At 42.2% G+C, this 15,655-nt stretch overlaps 1 protein-coding gene across 8 annotated transcripts in view; it reads left to right on the top strand.

The window, feature by feature from the left end:
• The first annotated feature begins 5,429 nt into the window (after nucleotides 1-5,429).
• Nucleotides 5,430-15,655, top strand: part of SDSL (serine dehydratase like) — a 30,689-nt gene continuing 20,463 nt past the window's right edge. The window contains exons 1-2 of one of the 8 annotated variants that reach the window (XM_072600353.1): nucleotides 5,430-5,516; nucleotides 15,408-15,606. In XM_072600353.1, coding sequence (XP_072456454.1) covers nucleotides 15,427-15,606 — 180 coding nt within the window. In that variant the 5' untranslated portion in view covers nucleotides 5,430-5,516; nucleotides 15,408-15,426. The other 7 variants (XM_072600352.1, XM_072600355.1, XM_072600359.1 and 4 more) reach the window with 7 other exon arrangements.

Below are 15,655 nucleotides of genomic sequence, written 5' to 3'. Positions count from 1 at the left end.
AGGAGGTGGGAATTTTGATGCTTGTTTTCACAGCTGTCTGAACACTCAGATCTCTGTTCTGTTTGTCCTTCCCAGAAGGTCTGACCTGAAGTAAGGCTATGAAGTAGGCAAGTAGGTAAGGTTTATCTATGTGCTTGCTCCTTCCTTCCTTCCTTCTTTCCTTCCTTCCTTCCTTCCTTCCTTCCTTCCTTCCTTCCTTCCTTCCTTCCTTCCTTTCTTCCTTCCTTCTTTCCTTCCTTCCTTCTTTCCTCCTTTCCCTCTCTCCTTACTTTTTCTTCTTTCCCTCCCTTCCCCCTTTCCTTCTTTCCTCCCTCCCTCTGTCCTTTCCTTCCTTCCTTCTTCCTTCCTTCTCCCTCCTCCTTCCCTTCCTTCTGTCACTTGACTAGTCTTCATGAATAAAATGATCTATAAAATGGGCATAATGATTGCACCCATCTCCCAGGCTTATTGTGAGAATCAAGTGACATGATAATTGTAAAGTACTTAGCACAGTGTCTGGCACATAACAAGCTCTATATAAATATTAGTCATATTATTACTATTTGGCTAGAGAGGACAGTGGCAGAGAAGCAGATCTAGGCTTGCCATCAGGAAAACTTTAAAACCTTTAGGTCTGTCCCAGTGCATTGGAGATAGTGAGTTCCCCCTCCCTTGAGGTATTCAAGCATAAACAGGAGGCTCAAACCAGGAAAGGGAGAAAGGGAGGAGAGGTCCTTCTTTAGAAATCTCTAAACTTATAGGCCCTAAGTTCGAGAATGGACAGCTAGGTGGTACAGCTGATAAAGTGCTGAGCCTGAAGTCAAGAAGACTCATCTTTGTGAGTTCAAAATTTTTTTTTTCAGATACTTAGTAGCTGTGTGATCCTGTTTGCCTCAGTTTCCTCATCTGTAAAATAAACTGGAGAAGGAAATGGCAAACCACTCCGGTATCTTTGCCAAGAAAACATTAAATAAGGTCATGAAGAATCAGATGGAACTGATAAAGAAATCCAACTACAACTAAATAAAAGGTTAAGAATATGATGGGAGCTCCCAAATATTTGCTGCGTAGAAAACTATATTCTGCTATTCAAAAGCCCTTCTCTCTCTCTCACTTTCCCAGGAAGCTCTTTCTCCAGGTGGCTCTTTGGAGAGTCTCTGGAACTTTCCCTATGGCAGGTAGGCGGTGTTTCAATAAGTATTCTCTCAGCTGATCAGGAGTCATGCCAACCTCTAACTATATAATAGCAGGCAAAACCATGCCAAGCCTGCGAGGAAGCTGGATTACCTAAACATGATTTTAAAGAGGGGCTTCCCTCTATTAAGACACAGATTCTAGGGTCAGATGATTTGGATTCTAATCCCACTCAGGGGTGCCCTATGCAAAACTTCCTAGGACTCGGTTTCCTTATTTTTAAAATATAGTGATTGATGAAATGGGATGAAATAATCTCTAAGATCTCTTTCAGTTCTAGAGCTATAAATCCTCTATACTCCCATTAATATAATGTATTATATATGTATATGTATATATGTATATATACTATAATGATGTATTTTTTTGGTCAGTCACGTCTGACTTTTTGGTACCTCATGGACCATAGCACGCCAGACCCTTCCATCCTCTACTATCTCTTGAAGTCTGACCAAATTCCATGACACTCTCCGCCCACCTCATCCTTTTCTAAGCCTTTTTCCTTCAAACTTTCCCAACATCAGGGACTTTTCCAATGAGCCGCATCCTCTCATTACGTGGCCCAAGTATTTAAGCTTCAGTGTTAGTATTTGACCTTGCAGTGAATAGTCTGAATTAATTTCTTTTAACTACTGAATGATTCAATCTCCTGGCTATCCAAGGGACTCTCAAAAATCTTCTGAAGCACCACAATTCCAAAGGATCGATTCTGCAGCACTCAGTTTCTTTATAGTCCGACTCTCACAGCCCTACATTGCTACTAGAAAAACCATAGCTTTGACTGTTGGCAAGGTGATATCTCTGCTTTTTAGTATGCTGTCCAGATTTGCCATAGATTTCCTTCCAAGAAGCAAGAGTCTTTTAATTTCAAGGCAGCAGTCTCCATCTGCAGTGATCTTTGAGCCCAAGAAGATCAAATTGGACACTCCTTCCAGTTCTTTTCCCTCTATTTGCCAAGAAGTGATGCGACCAGTTGCCAAGAACAAATTATATATCTATATATGTGTGTATATAAAACATGTAATTTGTAATATATAATTTCTATTATGTAGCTTATAATGTGTTATATAATATATAACAATAATTATGTATAAATTATAACATAATACATCATATGGTTTACATTATATATAATTTGTGTTATATATAAGGTATACTTAGTTATAAAAATAATTACATGAGGAATTAGATATATACTGCTGTTATATAGTATACATTATAGATTATAAATCTATTTATTAACTATTCTTTTCAATGTTCCTCATCCTGTCTGTCTTTGTATCTGTCTATATCTTATGTCTATAGAAACCAGAGGCTTGGATTAGGGACTAACTTTTTCAGCCTGGGAGGGTAGAGATGACTGATTCCTATGGGGTCCTTCTTTCCCTGCTATCTCTTAGCCCCAGACCCACAACATCAACCACTTTGTTGCTATTTGTGCCAAGTGTGGTATGGTCCCTTCTGGCATATCAGAGAAATTGGGTCCAAATCCTGCTTCTGTTACACTTACTAGTGATATGATCTTGGGCAAGTTAATCCATTTCTTCATGCCTCAGTTTCCTCATTTGTCAAATGAGAGCATCAGACTAGACACAGGGGTAGGGAACCTGCAACCCACATGTGACCTTGAGGCCAAAGGTTCCCCATCCCTGGAGAATCTCTAAGACTGCTAGGTGATGCAGTGGACTTTAAATTTAGCCTCAGATGTAATAGCTATGTGACCACAGCCAAAGCATTTAAGCCTCTGTCTACCTTAGTTTCTTAATCTGTAAAATGGGGATGAGAATACCTCCCAGGATTATTGTGAGGGCCAAATGAGATAATATTTGAAAAGTCTTTTACAAACCTTAAAATACAAAAGTTTACAAACTTTTAAAGAGAACTACATAACCCTCTCTATTAGAGGTAAGAATCATCAATTTGGCTGGTTGTCAAATCCAACCCTCTTCTTTTTCAGAGCAAGAAACTGAGACTAAGAGGTTATATGGTCCTCATGGAGAGGGAGATGATATAGGTTGCTGAACGTGTCCAGTGGAGTGCCCGCAAGGTGCCTCTTCTTCAGGAGAGGGAAACCAGTGTTGGGTCTTATTTTGAGAATGGAAGCCCCAGCCAAGTGGACCTAGGGGTGGGTGGGAGGCGAAACAATCGCTTAAGCAATAACCCAAGGACACAGAGAGGTGTGTGCATGGTGGCCAATAGATGCAATCATGGGGCAAGAGGTGCCTTAGGCTTGAAGCTGGCTGACGAACATCCATCTGGCAGACTCTAGGTGAGGGGCCAGTGACCTGCAGGTCAAGGGTTGTTTTAGACGCAAGGCCCCAGCCTCCTCTCCAAGTTCATCTCCTATTACATCTCTTCTTGCCCCTGCCCTTGCAATCCCCCATAGCATCATTCCTGGCCCTGTGCCTTCCTAGCTGGGAGAACACCCAATGTGGCTCAGTCAAGAGAACTCTGGCTGTCCTGGGAGACTCTGGGGTCCAATCCCAGTTTTTCTACTTACCGTTTTGTGACCTTGGTCAGGGACTCACCTCTGTGGACCTGAGTTTCCTCAGCTTTAAGATGAAGGAGATAAAGTGACTTCTTTTAAAAAATATTCTTTTATACTTTATATGAATATTTATATTAAAATATTCTTTTTAATTAAAAATATTCATTTTCATGTTATTTCATTTTTTCCATCTACATGTAAAGAAAGTTTTCAACATGGACTTTTATAAGATTTTGAGTTCCAAACTTTTTTTTTCTCCCTCCCTCCCCTCCCCAAGATGGCATGCGATCTGATTTGGGTTACACAGGTACAATAACAGTAATATTTCCACATTAGTCGTGTGATTCCATGGCTTCTAAGGTCCCTTCCACCTCTAAATCTTTACAAACTTTAAAAACTACCCATCTCTCTCATTTTACAGATAAAGAAGCTGAGGCTGGAAGGGACCTTAGAGACGGTCAAATACACCTCCAGCCCAGTTTCTTTGTAGAATCCTAGGAATCTGTTATTGAGATTTATGGAGTATATAGGAGAGCTGTACTTGAAATCAAGGAAGATCTGAGATCAGTCCTGATGGAGACACCAGCTGTATGCCCCTGGCCAAGTCACTTAGCTTGTACCTGCCTCAGTTTCCTCAACTTTAAAAAAATGGGGAGGATATTAGCATGAGGATCAAATGAGACAGTGCCTGGGATATAGTAGGTACTTAATAAGTGCTTGATTCTTTCCTCCTTCCCCTTCATGTTTGGATTGAGAGAGGTAATGAATTCTAAGAAGGAACACCCTCTTATAATACCATAAATTTAGAGCTAGGGTGTTATTTAGTTCCCCTCATGGAAAAGATAAAAAAAAACCAACACCAAATAACTAATTACTTGCTCAAGGTCACACAGATCCAGGATTTGAACACAGGTTATCACATTCAAATCCAAAAATATTTTCACTTCCGTCAATATATTCTTAAGGGTAAAGATTCTAAAACAAAAGGTAAGTGGTGATTCGGTTGTCCTTTGTCTTGCTCTGAAGAGAACAGTGGTCTTGGAGTCCAGAAGACCTGGATTCAAATTCTGTCTCAAGCACTTGGTACCTTATCCTTAAAATATAGAGATTAGACAAGATGGTCTCTGGTAGGTGCTATTATTATACCCATTTTACAGATGAGGAAACTGAGACAAACAGGGGTGAAGGGACTTCCCCAGGTAAGTATCTGAGGTTAGATTTGAATTTAGGGTTTTCCTGACTTCAGGCTATCACACTAACCACTGCACCAATTAGCTGCCTTAGGAGGAGCTGACCTATAAGAGGAAATGACTGCAGGGGTAGAGGCATCTGTCAGGATGAAAAGGATGCTTTCCACCCTCCAAAATCATGGCCAATGATCTATATATCTGCCAAGGGCATTCTTGATGAAGGTGGGAGAAGGGGATGTAGAAGACCTGTGGGGCAGACCAGATCTTTCTAGTCACACAATTAGTGGCCTCAATTTCCTCATCTGTAAAATGAAAGGGATTAGTTCATGTGGTCCTTTAGGTCTCTGCGCCTAGTTTCTTCCAGATCTAGAATTCCAGGATTTAAGTGGCAGGTGTCCAGAAGCCAGGTTCAGAATTCTTTCTATCCCATCACACTGCCTCTAGAAGGTTCTCCAGCTGTTTTTTTTTCTCCCTCTTCTCCCTTTTATCCCTTTCTTCATTGGATCTGGAGGTCCTCCAGGAGCCTGAGCAAAGTGGCCTTTTCACCTAGGGGGAGGAGGAGCTGAAGGTCTAAACTCCAGCAGGAAAGTGAGCCAGGTACCAGGGGCCAGCAGCCTGAAGAGTGAGTCGGAGGGGAAGGTCAGCAGGAGTTAGTTTGCAGTGAGGTAAGACAAGCCCCTGGGCCTCGCTAGAATATGGGAGGGGAACAGTTTGAGGGGCCCTGGACTGTTTTTTATCTTTCTTTATCTTTAGATCTTAACATAGTGTTTGGTACATAGTAAACATTGAACAAATGTTTGTTGACTGACTGACTGACTGTCAGCTGATTTCCAGGGTAAGGCTTGGCTATGCACAGGATATCAGGGCAAATTTCTAGAAAATAATAGAATTCTTCATTGGTGATGGGGAAACTGGGCTAAGTGAATCTGAGGAGAGAGGACTGAGGGATGCTTTGAGCCTGGGGCTGGGAAATATCTCCTCCCCTCCATGAGACAGCTTTTTCTTTTCTTTTCTTTTTTTTTTAAAGAAAAGAACCCCATCCCTGGTATCTACTGGAAATGACTATTTTTCACTCCTGTTTCATGGGACTCAGAAAAAGGTGGTCAGGGTTCTTGAGAAAAAGACTGGCCTGAAGCTCTTTGCTCTGTCTTCTGTGTGTCCAGAGGGCTGGGAGACAGTAAAGGGGCAGGTGGTACAGGTATCTGCCAGTGAACACCACAGAATGTGCCCATGATTTAGTAGGCACTTTATTGGGATAAGTAGCAGTCACTCTCTGCTAACTCTATAATCATTTTCTTTCTCTGTGGCTCAGTTTCCTTTTTTTGTAATATGAAAGACTTTGGATCTGATTATCAGCACCTTGTGAAAAATTAAACTGACCTCAGGGTGAACCCTTTAGATCTGGCCTGTACTTAATAAATTTCAGAATCTTTCTTTTCTATTATTACTCCTCTGGGAGGGAGGAAGAAAGGAGGAAGGGTTGTTATCTTTGTTTTATTGGGTCTAATAGGAGCTGAGTGACCAAAGGTCTGAGACAACTAGAGAGTCCGACAGAACTGCTAGGGCTCAAACCAAGTTCTGTTAGTGTTTTGCTTTTTTTTTTTTTTTTTTTTTTAGGAAATACTACAGTGAGCTCTGGAATCAGATGTAGAGGATTTGGACTCAAAACCTGCCTCTGAAGCTTAATGCTTTTTTTCCCCCAGTCATTTCAGTCATGATCCCATTTGGGGTTTTCTGATCCAAGATACTAAAGTGGTTTGCCTTTTCCTTCTCCAGTTTATTTTACAGATGAGGAAACTGAAGCAAACAGAGTTCAGTGACTTGCCCAAGGTCACACAGCTAGTAAGGGTCTGAGGCTGGATTTGAACTCAGAAAGATGAGCCTTTCTGACTCCAGGCCCAGAACTCTATCCACTGTGTCACCTTGCTGCCCCTTAAGGCTTACTACCTATTAGTAATTCTAATTAGAATTAGACATTCGTCTGTCTGGGTCTCAGCTTCCTGTTCTGTAAAATGAGTGAGGTTGATTGGACTAGATGCCTCAGAGTTTGCTTTTGTCTCTGGATCTGTGATCCTGTGACCTCCTTCTTTGACAAAGTTGGATGTTAGTCGATACAGTTGTCCAACTCTGAATTTATGATCCAAAGCATGGAGGATCATGGGAGAATAGATTTAGAGCTGAAAGGAACCTAATTAGTCATCTAGGCTGACTCCCTCATGGTGGGGATACAAAAACATAAGTGAACCAGTCCTCATCCTCAACAGAATTATAATGAAATGGGGGAGACAATACATACATACAGTCATATATATGTATATATATACATATATACGCACACACATGCACACACATATGTATATATATATATATATATATACACACAAATACATACAAGAAGGTTGTGATGGAGGTAGGGAGGGCATTAGCAGCAGAGGAGGGGGGAATAAGGAAAGATTTTATGTTGAAGGCAGTGCTTGAGCTGAATCTTGAAAGAATTCCAAGAGGTAGAGGTGGGGAGGAAGGACATTCAAAACAGGGGGAAAAGCCTTTGCAAAGGTATGGAGGTTAGAGATGGAATGTCTTATCTCAGGAGCAGAAATGAAGGCAGGGTGACTGGACGATAAACTTTGTAAGAAGTATAAATCTACTTACTGAAAGAAAGGAAGAGACCAGGCTGTGAAAGAAATGTGATGGTAGATGGTGGAATAAAGGATAACCCACCGCCATCTACCATCACATTCGTTTTTATTTGAATTGTTGTATATATAGTACAATATGTAGTACAGTGGGTGAAAGAGCTAGTTAAATGCCCAACAGAGTTTATATTTGGTCTTAACTAATAACCTGTTTATTTAACTGATGGTTGCTGTCTTCACCACCAGCTGTTAGCACATCAGAATGGTGTTTGATGAGTTGGGGAGAGACAGAGAGAGAGAGAGATGTACTATACTGGGGTCTACTCTTTAGTTTCTGAGGTTAATTGAGAATAATAAGATCTAACATTTATAAAGGACTTTGTTTAAAAGAGGTTTGTAAAGAGCTTTACAATTATTATCTCATTTGATCCTTACAACAACCCTAGAGGTAGGTGCCATTTTACAGATGTAGAGACTGAGGCAAATACAAGTGAAGTGACTTGTCACACAGCTAGTAAATGTCTTTGACTGGATCCAAAATCATGGATTCCTGACTCCTGGTCCAGGGCTCCAGCCACTGTGCTACCTACTGGCCTCATCATTTTGTTTTTCAGCCATTTCAGTTGTATCTGACTCTTTTTGACCCCATTTGAGGCTTTCTTGATAAAGATACTGGAGCAATTTGCCATTTCCTTCTCCAATCTAATAAAAATAGCTAGCATTTATATAATACCTGCTGTGTGCCAGGCACTATGCTAAGAGTTTTATAAATTTATCTTTGATCCTCAAAACAATCCTGGGAAGGAGGTGCTATTATTATCCCCATATGACAGATGAGGAAACAGCTGCAGAGAGAGGTTAAGTGCAACATCACACTGCTAGTTAATGATTGGGGCTGGATGCTGACTTGGGTTTTCCTGACCCCAAGCCTAGCATGCTGCCCTCCTCCCCCCATCCTTCTGATGTGCTAAGGGTCCCTAAAAACAAAATGAGATAAACAAAAAATTGAATGGAGGACAAAGTTGCCCCTTGGGCTACCTTCTGATTTCTACCTAATCATTCATTGGGAAACCCTGTGATGGGGGTTCTGGAAGGGTCAAAGAGTCAGAGCTCTATTGGGAAATGGGAGACCTCAGATGCCATCATGTCCAACACTTTCATTTATAGATGTGAAAACTGGGGCTTAGAATGAGTCAGTGACTTGCCCCAGGTCACACGAGTGGTCATCTGAAGAGATGGGGACTGTTTCCAGTCTAAAATGCCCAATGTCATCACCTCTTGACAGTAAACAAGGTCAAACTCCAAGGAGCTAGAACTGTCCAGTTTGGACCTGAGGCAAGCCTGCCCGACAGTTCCTGTTTGGCCTAGAATCTTCCCCTTGGGGGCCACAGTCTGTGTCCCTGGGCACAGCTTGGCTTGGAGGTTGTGTCTAGGAGAGTTGCAGGGCTCCACGCAGTGGCTAATTGGACATGCTGCAACAGAGAGGCTGATAGCTGGGAACTCCTGGGGCTTATACAAGAGAGCTTTCCTAGTCATGGTGAAATGGGGAGGGCCTTAGAACAGAGGATGTCCAAACTGGAATGTCAGGGCTGAGAGGGGCCTTTAGAGGTGAATAAATATGGAATCCCTCCTCACCCCTCTTATATTAGAAAAAACTGAAGCTAAGGAGAGAGCACCACAGAGTTTGTTAGGGGCAAGTTCTCCAATTATTCTGGAGATCACAAAGCTCAAGAGGGCAGGTGGTTGAGAAGTAAGGAGGTGACGTCTTGGGCCTTATGGGTAGCCCCAACTTCAGGGTGGTTTGAGGTTGGGAGGAACAGAACTAGGGACTTCAGATTTTGTTTGATTATATTTCTCTGAGCTCAAAGGTGAGAGGATGGGCAGTCTGGCAGTTCCTTCCAAGATGAGAAAGCTGGATATGGACTTAATTCAATTCCATTCAATAAACATATACTGAGCTCCTACTATGTGCCAGAAACTGTGCTTTGTGCTGAGGATACAAAGAAAGGGAAAAGACAGCTCCTGTACTCAAAGAGTTCTCCATCAATTAATAGTTCAATTAACAAGTTATCAACGAATGACTAAACATTTATTAGGCACCTACTGTGTGCCAGGCATTGGATTAAGCACTGGGGATACAAAAAGAGGCAAAAAATAGCCCCTGCCCTCGAGAAGATCACAATCTAATGCCAGAAAATCTGGGATCAAATCTTACCTCTGCTTACTTACTGTGTGACCTCTGAACCTCAGTTTTCTCATCTATAATGGGAGATTTTGATTAGATGATCCCCACCTTCCCTTCAAGCTCTAAATCTATGATTTGCATCTTTCTATGACTTTCCCTTTCTTTCCTCCATCTCTCCAAACCTGGTGGCTGAGACCAGAAGACAGCAGCTCTAGAAGAAAACTGTTTTAATATAAATTTTGGCTAATACCTTTTGCTGGCCTAACAACTACACAGACAACCCCTCCCCAAAGTAAATTCCCTGAAAACATTCAAGCAAACTCACCTAAAACAGGATTTGTGTGGTGGGACTAATAGCACAAATCCATGTCCTCTTTCATAGTTTTCCTATTGTCAGAAGAGGGCAGCTAGCTGGTGCAGTGGATAGAGCACTAGTGCAGGAGTCAGGAGGACCTGAGTTCAAATCTCACCTCAGACACTTGGCACTCATTAGCTGTGTGACCTTGGACAAGTCACTTAACCCCAATTGCCTCATCCTGGGTCATTTCCAGTCATCCTGATGAATATCTGGTCACTGTATTCAGATGGCTCTGGAGGAGAAGTGAGGCTGGTGACCTGCACAGCCCTCCCTCACCCAAAACAAAGTCAAGTGCAAGTCATGTCATCATTTCTCTGAAGGCGTGGTCTTCGGCAATGAAGGACGAACACACATCGTCAGGAGAAAGGCAGTGCTTTAACTGAAATTCATCAGCGTTGTCCGTTGTCTTGACCTAAGTTTTGATGCTCTGTGGTGTTGTAATATTTGTAGTTGTCTTTGTAGTTGTTATAGACATATTTGTAGTTATTCTACGTATTGTTTTTCTGTTTTTGATTTCTTCCTCTCCTCTACATCAGTTCACGTAAGTCTTTTCACGATTTTCAGAATTCTTCACATACCACATTTTTTTAACAGCTCCAGATCAGCTTTGTTCACCTTTTGCAGCTTGGCAATTTGCAATAGTGGGGAGAGGAAGCAGGTCTAATAGTCCACAGAGACCTGGGTTCAAGCTTTATCTATGACACATGCCGGCTCTGTCTTAGACTATAAGTTAGAGACCTGCACTGATCTACATCAAGGGAAAAAGTTTCTCCCCAGAGAGCTCTCTGGAGGGGTAGAATCAATCAACAAACCTTTATTAAGCACTTACTATACTCAGTGAATAAAGTACTAGGTCTGGAGTCAGGAAAACTCCTCTTCCAGAGTTCCAATCCAGCCTCAGATACTTGATATCCATGTGATCCTGGGCAAGTCACTTCACCCTGTTTGCCTCAGTTTCCTCATCTGTAAAATGATCTGAAGAAGGAAATGACAAACCACTCCAGTATCTCTGCCAAGAAAACCTCAAGTGGGGTCATGGAGAGTTGGGCATGGCTGAAATGACTGAACAGCAATGTGCCTGGAACATCCTTCAAATCCCAGCTAAAATCCCACCTTCTACAAGAAGACTTTCCCAACCTCTCTTCATTCTAGTGTCTCTTTTCTGTTGATCATCTCCGGCTATCCTGTGTGTAGCTTGTTCGGACATAGTTTGCATGCTGGGTCTCACCTATTAGACTGTAACCTTGCATTGTATCCCAGATGCTTAGCACAATGCCTTAGCACACAGTAGGTGTAAAATATGTATTGACTGACTGAGTCCTAGGGATATAACAAGAAAGGCAAAAACTGTTCCTGCTCTCAGAACACTCACATTCTAATGGGGTAGACAACCATACAAGCTATCTTCAGAGGTTCCTGGCTTCTCCCCTTCTCCTTCCAAAAGATATTCCAGTGACAGTTCTGGGAAACAATGCTGTGTTCTGGACCAAAGAGTCAGATGACCTGCTTCATTCATGGGCAGTATGACCTTTAAGATTTCCTGGAAAGGGGATGATAGGATGTAGGTATCTAATCATCCACAAAAATAGCCTTGTAGATCACCACAATGTTGCTGCTTCAGTTCAAGGCTTTCTTGTTTAACTGATCGCTGCTCTTCTCGCTTAGGGCTGTTTACGCATCCCTCCCTGTTTTAGGTCCAATGTATGTGGAGTGATTAAAATACTGGGTTTAAATCCTGCTTTTGATCACTACCAGCTCTTTGACTATAGACAACTCACTTAATCTCACTAAACCTCAGTTTCCCTATCTGTAAAACAAAGGGATTAGATTAGATGGTTTATAAGGTCCTTTCTATTTCTAAATCTATAGGGAAGGATTTTCTTCCCCCTTTTCCATATATAATTTCTTTCTCCTTGTCTATCTCCTGTGAAGTCCTCGGGCACTTTGCAATAATTATCAATTATTATCCCATTTGATCCTCACAACAACTCTGGGAGGCAAGTGCTATTATTATCCTCATTTTACAAATAGGAAGACTGAGGCAAATAGGTTAGGGACTCTTGTACAGGTTCACACAGGTAGTTAGTGTCTGAGGCTGAAACTGAACTCAGATCTCTCCAAGACTCCAGGCTTGTTACTCTGTGTACTATGGCACTACCTAGTGGCCCCTAAACTCTTAAACCCTAAACAGGTATCCCATGGAGTTTCCATATATTGTGGGTCGGCATAAGAACTTAAATGGGAATTTTTGGGGAGTTTTATGCAAACCCCACAGGACAACACAGGATGATAAGAGCCTATAGCCAAATACTTACCCCAAATTTTACAATAAGGTCCTGTAAACCTCCCATAAAAGAAAAAGAAAAAATTCAATTTCTCTGGTATAAAGGGAAGGTAAAAAATATTTACACAGATTTTCCAGATCACAGGGGCAGCATGCCCCTAACTCCGGAGATGTGGAAGAGATGACTGTAATTATCTAAATTGTTCTAGTTTTACTCACTTTACTCTGAATCAGCTCATAAAGGTCTTCCCAATTTCCTGTGAAACTATTTCACTATTTCTTATGAAATAATAAATAATAACACAAATAATGGTGGTATTTGCATTGCGTTTTAAGGGGAGAATACTTTACAAACATTATGTCATTTTATCTTCACAATAACCCTGGAAGGTAGGTACTATGGTTATCCTGATTTTACATGAGGATGTAAATTCCTCTTTGTAGATGAGGAAACTGAGGCACAGAGAAGTTAAATGACTTGCCTGGGGTCATACAGCTACTAAGTGTCTGAAGAGTGGATTTGAACTTTCTGGTTACAAAGTATCTACTTTGACTCCTTCCACATTAAGTGGATACTCTCTTAGTTTCCAGTTTGGGGATTGTTATGAAAAGAGTCGAAATATTTTGAACATATGGTTATTTTTCTTCTTTCTTTGATCTTTTTAGGGGTACAAACCTAGAAATTATATAGTTGGATCACAGTTTAGTGACTTTTGGGGCACACTTCCAAATTCCTTTCCAGAATGTCTGGACCAATTCACGGCTCCATGAACAATGCATTAATGTGCCTGTTTTCCCTTAGCCCTCTACCATCTATTATTTACTTTTTTTGGTCACCTTTGTCAGTCAACTGGGTGCAAGGAAGAACCGTAGTGTTGCTTTAATCAACATTTCTCTAATTAGTAGAGAGTTGGAGCATTTTTTCATATGATTACTGATAACTTGGATTTTTTTCCTTTGAAAACTGCCTGCTGATAGATATCCTTTGTCTTCTAATCTACTGGGCGACGCCTCTTGTTCCTGTAAATTTGAACTGATGACTCATATATCTTGGAGAGGAGACCTTCACTGGCGAAACTTACTACAAAGTTTTTCCCCCAACTTGTTACCTGTTTCCCTTCTAATTTTATGTGTTAGATTTGTTTGTGCAAACCCTTTTCCATTTTCCATAATCAAAACTGTCCTTTTAATTTTCTGTGAACCTCTCTATTCCTTGCTTGGCTGTGAATTATTCCCCTATCCAAAGATCTAAGAAGTTATTTGTCCTTGCTCCTCCAATGTGCTGATGGCTCTGTTTTAAAAGTCCAAGTCATGCACCCATTTGGAGTTTCTCTTGGTATTCAGTATGAGATGTTGGTCTAATGCCAATTTCTATCAAACTGCTTCTTTCCAGTTTTCCCAGCAGTTTTTGTCTAATTGTGAGTCTTTACCCCAGGAACTGGGGTCTTGGGATTACTAAAAATCATGCTGCTATGTTTGCTTACTTCTGTATGGTGTGCCTCTGATCTGCTCCAATGATCACTCTATTTTTTAATCATTACCAAATTGTGGAGTTATGACTTCTTTGTGGTGTAATTTGAGATCTAGAACTGTTAGGATCTTTTACTTGTATGAGGTGGTTCCTTCCCCACTCTGGTCTGGGCTCTTGGCTCCTAGTGCAGATGGGGGAGGGAGACCTTGGTTCTGAGCCATTCAAATCTCCAGGCAGAAAAGGCCACATAGGGGCTGTGCCTGAGCCCACAGGGGAGGGACCAAGGCTGTGGGAGAGGGGAGCCTGGGACCTGGAGTCTGTGGGAAGCAAAGCCACAGGAACCAGCCTCCAGGATCCCTCTGAAATGGGAAGGCAACCCAGGGGGGCAGGTCAGGATACCCACAACTGAAGAGGTTCGGGAGGAGGTCTCTTAGGGACCCCTGGACCTTTGGATTTTCCTGACCCCTGCAGTGATTGCTGTGTGGAGCGGTCAGTTTTTCATCTCCCAGGATTCTTTCTTAGTCCGTCCTCTTGCCCTCTCTCTATCTCACCCCTTCCCTGTTGTTGCATTCTTCTTCTGAACTCTCTCCTTCTTCCCTTTTCCTCTTCTGTCTCTTTTTCTCTGTCTCTGTCTCTCTCCCTCCTCTGTCTGCCTCTGTCTCTGTCTGTCTCTCTTTCCATCTCTTGTCCTCCTTTGTTGGCCTCTGTTTGCCTCTGTCTCTCTGTCTGTCTTTTTGCCTTTGTTTCTCTTTGTCTCTCTCTCTCTCTCTCTCTCTCTCTCTCTGCCTTTGTCTTTTTCTGTCTCTCTGTCTCTGTTAACTCTCCATCTCTGTCTCTCTCCATGCACTCTGTTTCTCTGATCTCTTGCCTCTACTATCTAATGATCTCTTCCATTTCCCCTCTTAGGATCAGAGGCACTGGCCCAGGGATTGGACCTATGATTTCCTAGTTTTAGGGGACTCTTAGACAAGCCAATTCCCTCTGCAGTGCAGCTGGCACTTTCCCTGCACAGTGGAGTCTTACAGTCTGGAGCGTTTCTTAGAACAGTAAAAGATTAAGTGATTTGCTCAGGGTCACATGAATGAAAGGTTGAACTTGAAGGCAAGTCTTCCTGGCTTAAACTGAGACCAGTTCCTGAAAGGAATTTTAGGAATCATCTACTCCAACTTTCTCCATTTTAAAAGGAGGAATTGAGATCCAGAGAGGGAAACTGACTTTCCCAGGGACACACAAGTAATGACTGGCAAATCTAAGATCTGAACCTGGTTCTCCTGACTTCAAGTCCAGTTCTGACTCTATTACCCCAATCCATGTCTTTCCCTCATTCCTTTGTCTTTTTTCTCTGCTTCCTTCCATGCCTTCCTTTCTGCTTCTCCTGCCTTTTCATGTAAAATCACAGACTCTTAGAACTGGAACAGAACTTGGAGACTCTCCCCCCCCTCCCCCATATTCTACAGGGGAGGAAACTGAGGCTCAGAGCCAAGGTCATCCAGACAGTGAGCAGCTAGGCTAGAATTAGAAGGAGCCTGAAGTGGGCTGGGCCAGGAAGGTTCTCCCTGTTGTCCATTGTGTGTCTGGCGGTTCCATTCTTGGTTGACTTGGTCTGTCTTTTTGTTGGTCAGGTTTTTCAGGTGGGACTCCATGATGGACTGTTCTCAGAATAACAATCTCAAGGAACAGAAGCATCTCCATATTGCCACCCCTCTCCTGGAAAGCTCTGTGCTCTCTGTGATTGCAGGCACTACTGTCTTCCTGAAGCTCGAGAATGTTCAGCCTACTGGCTCCTTCAAGATCAGGGGCATAGGACACTTCTGCCAGGAGGTGAGGGACTTTGGTCTGGAGGACAGGTTTTAAGGTGTCCAGGCAGGAA

The sequence above is a fragment of the Notamacropus eugenii genome, chromosome 4, assembly GCF_028372415.1.
Source record: "Notamacropus eugenii isolate mMacEug1 chromosome 4, mMacEug1.pri_v2, whole genome shotgun sequence".
Lineage (NCBI taxonomy): Eukaryota > Metazoa > Chordata > Mammalia > Diprotodontia > Macropodidae > Notamacropus > Notamacropus eugenii.
This window is presented reverse-complemented; position numbering and strand designations above follow the sequence as displayed.